The sequence below is a fragment of the Platichthys flesus genome, chromosome 11 (genome assembly GCF_949316205.1).
Source record: "Platichthys flesus chromosome 11, fPlaFle2.1, whole genome shotgun sequence".
NCBI classification, from domain to species: Eukaryota; Metazoa; Chordata; class Actinopteri; order Pleuronectiformes; family Pleuronectidae; genus Platichthys; species Platichthys flesus.
In genome coordinates, this window is record NC_084955.1 from 15,101,507 (window position 1) to 15,111,285 (window position 9,779).

The following is a 9,779-nucleotide window of genomic DNA, read 5'->3' on the forward strand; positions in this document are numbered from 1 at the left end:
CCACAGAGGCTGCTGTACAATCTTCGGTATCTTGCTGCCAAGGTGTGTATTCTGCGTGTCTCATGGCGGCAGGGTGAAGAGCGCTGCACACAGGGCGCCCTGAAAAGGAAAGAGCACTTCGAGCTCACGAGCCGAACGTGGCAAACATTTCAACCAAACGATTTGATTCCGACAGCTCGGCCTCGTCCGTCAGCTCGCCTCTCCGCCTCGTAACTGTCAGATCCGCACAGAGCAGCACAAAGCAGAGCGGCCATCACATGCCCACACACAGCCACACGCATGTTTGTGTGGAGGCTGCAGAGAGAGTTGATCAAACTGTCACTGCTACATGATGTGCACTCGGAAGGACTGGTGGTTTGGACCCATTATCTGCATTTGATGGAGCATTTTCATAAAGATAAATCAACTTTAGAACAAATTTAATCAGGTAACTCAGGAACCTGCAATTTATGTTTGGACATAAGGAATGTTAAAGAGAGATGTGGCTTTTTCTTTTTTCTGTGATTTCTTTATGTGTGCACATGCCGTTGTGTGTGTGTGTGTGTGTGTGTAAATCATTGTGGCCAGATGAGACCAAAGCAATCCTGCACAGTCAAAGGAGTCAACGGCGGGAGTGCAGTCAGGGGAATCGGCATGGAAATTAAAATCACCTAGCACTCGGATTCCATTAGTGTCCGTGCCGCGGCAGCGGAAGGACCTCTGACAATTCAGATACACACAGTGAAATTGGTTCGGTGGAGGGAGCGAGAAAGGCCAGCACAAACCCCATGTTTATGCCTTCTCTTATTGGTTGGGGAGATAGACGCCTTCATCAGGGGTGGCACGCTTGGCTTGCCAGTGGTGCGTGCAAAACCATGCAAATAAATGAACAAATAAGCAATTCAGTTGAAACATCACTCTGCAACAGTAAGAGCAAACAGAGTAATAATGCGAGTCCCAGGAAAGGCAATAAATAAGGTTGAGTGTGTTTTGGTTTCTGTTTTTTTCCCCCCCTGCCTCTAACTCCACCTTGTTAAAACAGGCCCTTGGTCATGAGATGATATTGTGTGTCTCTTTTGTTGTTACGTCTTATTGATGCTGAACTAAGAGCAACACATGCTGACAATCAGTGTGACATCTCTGTGGCTCTGTGCCGGCCTGGTGTTTTGTTTTTGTCCTTGTTCTGAGGGTTGTGTTTGTTCTGCTTTACAGTTCCTCCTTCAGACCCCGTGGTGGAGGGCGGCCCCGTTGTGCGTCTTAAAGCCTACACGCCATACAACCTCACCTGCAGAGCCTCGGGGGCCAAACCGGCCGCGGAGATCACCTGGTACAGAGACGGGGAGGTTATGGACACTGCGATTTACTCCAAGGTACAGTGAGAACAGATCTTTGCCGTTTGGCGTCGTTAATTCAATCTGTAACACCCACGCCATACTGCAAAGAGTAACAGCTCTGCAACAGAAGTGCAGAGCTGTTCAAAACAGAAAGGTTTTCTCTCAGGGTGTAATGCCCCCTCTCCCTTTCTTTCACTCGTCTTTTATTTTCTCATCCTTCTTCCGAGGTCTCCGGGTTTTTTTTTCCACCCATCACCAACCCTTCTCTCGCAAGATTTGTTCCCTCGTCCCCTGCAGTCCCCCTCCCATTCTCGCTCACGCCTGACGCCCCCCCCCAGCTCCCTCCCCCCAGCTTGCTACCCCTCCTCCTCTGCCTCACCCCCCTCACACGCTAACCCCCGCCCCCCCCCAAGCCCCCTCCTTGCTCGCTAATGCCGCGACACTAGGGCATAACTGGAGCATGCTAAAGCTCAGACAGGCATGAGTGTTTCATACAGTAGAGTTTCTGCAGAGAAGAAATCACCCACAACAATGCAGAAACACAATCGGGATGAGCCGGAGCGTAAGCCAGCCACGGCTGGGAAAGTGTCACATCTTTCATGCTCCCTGACCACGCTCAAGGACGCTAAACGCCAAATTTAAGGAGGCGACGGGCTGCAGTGAGAAGGGGGGAGGAGAGGAGAGGAGAGGAGAGGAGAGGAGAGGAGAGGAGAGGAGAGGAGAGGAGAGGAGAGGAGAGGAAAGGAAAGGAAAGGAGAGGAGAGGAAAGGAAAGGAAAGGAAAGGAGATGAATGAGTGTGGAGTTGATTGGCCAGATCGTTTTGTGAAAAAAAAAGAATTGCTAACCTCAAGGAGTGAGACCGTGGGCAGAGGAAGCTTTGGCCGAGTGAGGGCTGGTGACAGGGAGTGATGTGATTTGAGCATGAACACACTTTTTGTGTGTCTGGCTGAGGAAGTGGAAGGCCTGCTCCATTGATTCGACTGTCCAGGGAAAAGGCTCGGCTCGTCCTTGCTCCTTCTCAAAGACGTGTGACACTTCTTCTTCACTGTCACCACCAACCCCCCCCCCCCACCCCCACAAAAAAAAACAAAAGACACACAGGCTCCTTCGCCATCACAGGGTTCTTTCCCTGTGTGTGTGTGTGTGTGTGTGTGTGTGTGTGTGTGTGAGGAAGAAAGGAAGAAAGTGAGAGAGCAGTGAGCCATATCCTCAGAATCTACACCTTTCCTCACTTAGGCGTATTGATTTCTGTGAGCAGTAAATAGATTTAAAAGATGATGACAAATAAGGAGCGCTGACAGGGAACACTCTCAGAAATGTGGGAACAGCACAATATCCCCCGCTGCATCATAAAATGTATGATTTAACTGCCATGCCAGAGAACAGGATGGCAATTTAAATGGCTCACACATGAAAAAATATAAGACCCGCCGTGTCACAGGGATATTCCTAAGTTGCCCGGTCACAAATGGAAAGTGGCTTACTTTTTGTGACACTGAGCTGATTTTAAGCACTCCCCCCCCCACTGTACTGGAGTCTCTTTTGCAAATGTAGTGTGTAAGCTGTAGCTGGGACGTGAAGCAAACATCATCTAACATTGTTGCCCCCGACTCTGCAGACCAAGATGGAGGATGGGAAGAGGGAGACGGCTGTCAGTATGCTTCCAATCATCCCGGAGGACAGCGACTCGGGCCGCACCTACACCTGCAGGGTTCTGAACGCAGCTGCTCCCGCTGGGCGACAGACCTCCATCACCATCAACGTCCAGCGTGAGTGTCCAGCTTGCTTAGGAACATGCCCGTCACAGACCTGCAGCAGGGCGCATGCTATTTGCACATTCAAAAAAAATCCAAACCAGTCACACACACATGTCACTAAATGGAGTGTTGTCCTGTGCACAGACCCCCCCTCTGTGACGCTGTCCGTCCAGCCCCAGACCGTGACCGAGGGAGCCAAGGTCCTCTTCATCTGCTCCGCTTCGGCCAATCCGGAAATCACCGGCTACAGGTATCCATCCTTTTCTTTAATCTACATATTTTACTCTGATTACAAACCTGCGTGCAGAGCCAGCACATATCCACGTCTAAAACGTCACCGCACAATTGGTTAACTGTTCCGAGACGTGATTGGCTGCAAGCACGCCGTCTAAGTGGAGAAGACACCGAGCAACGTGTTAAGCAGATACGTGACTACACCGAGCTAAATGGGCTGCTTGATTGGCAGCGTTTGATTGTGATTGGCAGCGGCCATTAATCAACTAATAGCTCCGCTGACACGCCGGGCTAAGTACCTCCCCCGAACTAATGTGACTGTAAAATGTGATTATTCATCCGTCCCAGATGGTCCAAAGGAGGAGTTCCCATCTCGGAGGCGAACGGGGACAGCCTGGAGGTGACGGTGGACTACTCTTACTTCACAGACCCCGTCTCCTGTGAGGTGTCCAACTCGGTGGGCAGCACCAACGTCAGCACCCTGGTCGATGTCCAATGTGAGTTTAACTTGAGGCGAACAATGTGGACACTGTGGCCAGACGGAGGATTTTGAGATTTTTCTGGAGGTAAATGTTTTTGTTAAAGCAGCCTCTCATTGATTGTCTCTCTGTTGCTTTATCCCAGTCGGCCCCAGACTGATGTCGGAGCCAAAGCCAATGACAGTGGACATGGGGATGGATGCATCTTTTACGTGCGCGTGGACTGGAAACCCTCCTCTGACCCTGGCGTGGACCAAGCAGGGCTCCAGCGTGGTAAGGCAACAAACACTCGGCAACACCTCCTCTTGGTGGTGACGCTTCAACACCATCCCTCCAGAGAGACACACTCACACATGGCCTGGAGGCATGAAGCCCTCACACGTTTCCCCCACACATTCTTTTTTGAGGATGAATCTTCAACAACTCCTCTCACCACGTTCCCTACGGCCCGAAGCCTCTGGCAGGAAACTGTCCGTCCACTGACAGATTCATTCAGCATTGTGACACGCTGTCATAACTCTTAAGTCAATCAATCGATCAATCAACCAGTCAACAAGTGTGCCGAGGTGTGGCTCGGACCAACCGACATTACAACAACGACTTTTTTGACACTAAAAGTAACCCGACTGTTTCGGAGTACCCATTTCCTCAAAGTCAATTTCGCAGGTGGAACAAATGGGACATTTCCACCTTCAATTTATTTCATCCTGGTGAAAGTCCTTTAGTGTACACACCATCAGTGATGACATCCCATAGGAGCGTCTCTCCTGGCAACTAATATAATTTCCGAGGTGTAGCAGGAGAACCCCCCCCCCCCCCCGGTAGAGAATGCTGCGGGGTGGTGTAAGCGACGCTGTCATCTCAAAGAGTGAACGCTCTCGGCCCCTCGGAGGGAAAGGCGCAGACATTGTTCTAATCCACCCACTGCCACTGTTCCTCACACAGCCACCAGTAATGGATTAATTGGGTTACTCTGTAAGTGTGTTGAAATAAAAAAAATTGGTGAGAGGTGGCGGGGGCACGGTGGTGGTGGGGGGGTGGGGCCGGAGAGTGGGGGTAAATGGATTAATCACAGCTTGATGGAATGACGGGATCAATGAGCTAAGCAGCGAGCGAGCGTGGCGGCTCCAGAGGCGAGCGCCCACTCACACCGAGGTGCGCTCCGTCCCCACTGTTTAATTACAAGCGTCTCCCCGGCAGCACGGCCACTCAGCGGCGGCCGGAGTGCTTAATGTTGTGATTAAAGCTCTTCACAATGGAATTAAACTCAAAACCGCCAGCATTCGTTACAACGGTCAACAGCCCGCCTCTGCAGTGAGCCGTGCCGCTGACAGAGGTCCCCGGTCGCCTTTTGTCCGCCTCCTCTCCCCCAGCGCCTCGCTCCTCTCTCTCTCTCTCTCTCTCTCTCTCTCTCTCGCTCTCTGTAACACATTTCTCTCTCTCCTCTCCGGATGTCTCACTAGGTGCTGAGTAACAGTAACACCTTGCAACTGAAGGCCGTCACCCAGGAAGACGCTGGAACCTACACCTGCAAGGCCATCGTACCCCGGATCGGAGTCGCGGAAAGAGACGTCACTTTGACAGTGAACGGTGAGAGGCTGGTGTCCTGCTCCTCGCTCCCGATGTTCGGAGGGATCGGCTGAATAAGCAGCGTTCAATTTTTAAAATCTCTCTTTTTTTTTTTTTTGTATTTATCTCTCTTCTCTCTTCGACTGGGCTTGCAGGTCCGCCTATCATCTCAGCGGACGCCACGCAGCACGCTGTGAAGCACTCCAAGGGCAAGCTGGAGTGCCGGGTGGAGAGCAGCCCCCCGCCGGAAAAGATCGTAAGCGAAGCTGCTTATTTGTGTTGTGTGCGTCATTCCCTCTCACTCCCATGTTCCATTCTAGCCACGCCCACATGAGAGGCAAGCACGCGGTGGAGCCTTTTACCCCTGACCCCACCTTCACACCTCTGCACCGGCCTCATCTCCACCTCACACGCTCACAAATTGCATTCACACACACTGTAATTGCACAGACGTTGACTGGAGAGATTGTAGAGTTTGGAGGGCGGGGGGGGGGGGAGCTGTAGGAGGGCCGGCTTCCTGCGGGTTTCAGCCAAACCACATTCAATTAGCGGCCCGAGAGGCATCACTCGGCTGACCCCGCTGCCCTGCTCAGCGTACGCTGGGCTGAGGGAGGATAATGAGGGTGTGAGGAGGAGTGAGAGACAGGTGCCCCGCTGCCCCCCCCCCCCCCCCCCCCGCGCGCTACAGACGGCACAGAGCAGCCTTATTTCACAGTGCAGCTACCTAACCCTCCTTAGGCCTCACCTGCAGGGCAGACGTGGGAGGCAGCTTAAACATGAGCCTGTGAGCTCTGTGAGCCACGGAGCACGGCAGAGGTCGGCAGAGAGAAAGCAGAACAGAGGGAGACACCGGTGTTCAGTCGGCCACGGGCAGGGATCTGAGGAGAAACAGCCGGGCCGGACCCTGCTTTGCTCACAGGCGAGGAATCCTTCACCGAAAAGTGACTTACTCCCCGGTTGTCCGTCCCCTTGCTCCTCTCCGCAGGTGTGGACCTTTGGAGACATGGACCTGTCCTCCGGTTCCTCCGGTCGTTTCTCGGTGCAGACGGTCACCAGCGACCACGGCGTCCTGTCCTCTCTGGTGCTGTCCGAGATCCTGGCGCAGGACTTCCAGCTGCGCTACAACTGCACCGCTTGGAACCGCTTCGGCACCGGCACCGCCCTGGTCACCCTGAAGGAACAAGGTACGCACCGACTCAAGTGTCAAGGCCCATCATGTCCCCTGTGCAGAAGTTAGAGGGATTCGCTCAATCAGAGGCGGTGGTGGGGGGGGGGGGGGGGGCAGACTCGGTGAAAGCTCGTGCCTCGTGCTTATCTTAATTATACTCCCCTCAATCGATGTGATTTAATCAGCAGATGGTTCCTTTAATTAATATGTTTGCCCCATAACATAGATATTGATTGGGGGACAAAAGTCAATTAGAGGAAGCCACATGTGTTTGTGGTTGGACTCATGTCCTCTGTCAGTGTCAAAGAGCCGAGCTCAGCGTTTCAGGCTGCAGCCCCTTGTAGTGAGCTTAGAATGAGGCAGTAGTACTACCACACTGACGCCAGTGGAAGCCTTTGTTGCAGCAGACACCAAAAAACAAGGTCCTCGCCAGTAATTTGCATCAACGCAGCAGAGTGGGGTCTCCGGAGATATGGGCCGCGGTATCTCCTGGAATCTCTAATTAGATTACTGTCTGTTGCTTCATCGCATGTCAGGCCTGGTTACCCTTCCTCCGGAGAGATTAGAGACAATGGCCCCGGCTGCGGGACGTCGGATCGGCCGCGTGAGCATACGCTGGCTGTGAGCGGGTCAGGGCTCACTGTGGAGGAATGGAAACAGGCGCCGAGGATTCTGGGGATTGGCAAAACAAACGAATGGATCTCTTTCTTTCTTTTGCTCTGATCTGTTTGCTCTTGATGCTGACTCTATCTCTCGTTTCGTCCCTTCTCTCTTTTCCCCCGACAACTATCTTTCCCCCCCCCGCCCCTCTATTACTGTCCATGTTACAGAAGCCATGCCCATGTTGATCATAGTCGGTGGAGCAGTGGGTGGAGGCTGTGTCCTGCTCATCTGCGTCATCACCCTGGTCTCGCTCTGCTGCCGGCACACAGGCAAAGGTGAGCTCAACGGTCAGTATGGGCGAGAGACTCCTTCGCCAATCCTTCCAATCAAACCAGAATTCACCATGTTTCGGCTATTTGGATCATTTTTAACATCGGTTTTGAGACATATTTTTTTTTTAACACTTCTCAATCCCCGCAGGTAAAAGATGTACCCGTCTTTCCAAGAGCGACATCAGAGTTCAGATCGTTCACAGCGATCACAACGCCACACGCGGCAACGATGACGAGGAGGACGTCAAAGAGCCGATGGTAAATTTCATTTGTCCACTTCCTCTGTATATCCCAGGAACACTGTGATATAATGCTCATTTTGATTTCTGATTGTCCAAGTGAGGTCTTGTTCGTCCTAGTAAATCTTCAGAAATGCTTGGTCTTCCCTCAGGCTCCAAACAGCAGCGAGTCTCCCGGGACGTCGCGAACAGAACACAGTGACCTTCTGGAGGAGGAGGAGGACGAACGATCGGACATCAAGGTAAAAAACTCACAGCACTCACCTGAGGAAACGCTCTCAGAACAGCAACCATGCATTATTGTCATCATACATGTTACAGTAATGCATTATTCTCCCCGTCACCCTCACAGGACCCCACCAACGGCTACTACAATGTCCGCGGCCATGAAGACCCTAACATCCGCGGCAGTGGCTTCTCCGAGTTCGTGCCCAACACCCGCCCAGTCTACACCCCGTCGCAGCTGCCCTCCCCCAGCCCCATGTACGGTCAGCACGGCATACAGCCTCGAGTCTACGACTTCTCCCACCGGTACGCGACCACCACCGCGGGCAGGACCTCGTATGAGCAGCAGCAGGCGGCCCAGCAGCAGCCTGCGCAGGGGACCAGCGTCTACCCCACCGACCCGCAGTACAGCGGCTCCGCCTACTTACCTGCCACCTATGGTCGCGCCTTCACCAGCTACGTTAAACCTGCGTCCTACGAGAAGGTGGATGCGTATGACCAATCAGATCAGGCCAGCAAGGTGTCCAGCTCGTCTCGCTTCTCTTACGCCTCGTCACAAGTGTCCTCCCAGCAGTCCGACTACGGCCGGCCCTCACAGCGCATGCAGACTCATGTCTGAAGGACAAACAAGAGAAATGAAGAAAAGACGATTACAGGAGCAGCGATTAGATAACTACTGTCACCTCCACATCGTGTATGTGTGTGGCAGGACTAACATGAACAGAGACTTTCTTTCACTGGATGGTCCCTTGGAGGACCCGTTTGGACAGTACTTTTGGAGGCAGTTGTGTGATTTGGGTGATGGGATAACCGACCTGCTGGGACTGATGGCAGGATCTACACTCATGCAAACTGTAGAGTGGCTGAGCTGGAGAATTCAGCAGATTGTGGTGTTCCAGTCAAACCTCTGATTCCAGTGGGATACCTCCACAGGTTATCTGTGTGACAACTCAAACCTGTGGAGATATTCAGTCAGTGCGAGGGCCAACTAGAAAATAAATCAAATGAATATGGGTGGGCCAAAACGACAGGGGGAGCAGGTTCCCTGCATTCCAGAGTTTACTTTGTGCGAAGATATGACCCTCTGACATATTTGAAGAAAACAGAGACGCAAACAAGCTATTTTTGTCTCTCATTCAGTGTTTTGTTGGCATGCGATAGGAGTTCTAAGCACATTTGTGTCTCGATCATCGACAAAAGCCTGAGCTGTACAAGGAGACCGACATAAACTATTCTGCACAACAGGCTAGCTCTACTGACCAACATGTGCTACAGCCACTGTACGTAAGAAGAGTCCAATCATCGGTGGAATACGTCGGGCCGAGCTGTATTCCTGGAGCTTCCTCCGATGATAAGCCGTGTTGCTTACCGGTGGATAGAAGAAGGAGATGTGATGAGAATGTGTACTTTAGCCTTCGTTCTCATGAAGGACTGTATGTTAACTGTGTGTTGTACCGAGATGGACAAGGTTAGGCCATGAAAACCCAAAGATGGTGATAACTGTACAGGGGGGGGGGGGGAAACGGGGTGGGGGCAGAAAACTGCTCTCCGACTCCGGATACTGTCGTCTGCTGTATTTTGCGATTGTAAAATGATGAGTCGGCTTTTACCAGAACAATCAAAAACTGTGGTTTTGAAAAGGGCGGCAATCTTGAACTTAAAATAAGCTTGAAAGTAAAAGCAGCGCCTTCGGCAGGCTCAGATCGAGGGTGGGGGGGGGGGGGGGGAGACGTGTAAGGCGGTCCTGGTGTTTACCACACACTCTCATAGGTTTTACAACTCAATCAAATTGTCTCAAGATGTTTACAAGAAACAGTACTACCCTGAAACATGAAGTATCTGTACAAATGGCCGAGCCC

General features: G+C 52.2%; 1 protein-coding gene across 4 annotated transcripts in view; it reads left to right on the plus strand.

Moving 5' to 3' along the window:
* kirrel3l (kirre like nephrin family adhesion molecule 3, like) overlaps nucleotides 1-9,425 on the plus strand; it is a 31,710-nt gene extending 22,285 nt beyond the window's left edge. Inside the window, exons 4-15 of one of the 4 annotated variants that reach the window (XM_062398619.1) lie at nucleotides 1,192-1,349; nucleotides 2,933-3,083; nucleotides 3,216-3,321; nucleotides 3,654-3,802; nucleotides 3,930-4,057; nucleotides 5,248-5,374; nucleotides 5,509-5,609; nucleotides 6,339-6,537; nucleotides 7,352-7,471; nucleotides 7,605-7,714; nucleotides 7,827-7,937; nucleotides 8,048-9,425. In XM_062398619.1, the coding sequence (XP_062254603.1) occupies nucleotides 1,192-1,349; nucleotides 2,933-3,083; nucleotides 3,216-3,321; nucleotides 3,654-3,802; nucleotides 3,930-4,057; nucleotides 5,248-5,374; nucleotides 5,509-5,609; nucleotides 6,339-6,537; nucleotides 7,352-7,471; nucleotides 7,605-7,714; nucleotides 7,827-7,937; nucleotides 8,048-8,539 (1,952 nt within the window). In that variant the 3' untranslated portion in view covers nucleotides 8,540-9,425. The remainder of the gene's footprint in view (nucleotides 1-1,191; nucleotides 1,350-2,932; nucleotides 3,084-3,215; nucleotides 3,322-3,653; nucleotides 3,803-3,929; nucleotides 4,058-5,247; nucleotides 5,375-5,508; nucleotides 5,610-6,338; nucleotides 6,538-7,351; nucleotides 7,472-7,604; nucleotides 7,715-7,826; nucleotides 7,938-8,047) is intronic. The other 3 variants (XM_062398621.1, XM_062398620.1, XM_062398622.1) reach the window with 3 other exon arrangements.
* Nucleotides 9,426-9,779: the final 354 nt, after the last annotated feature.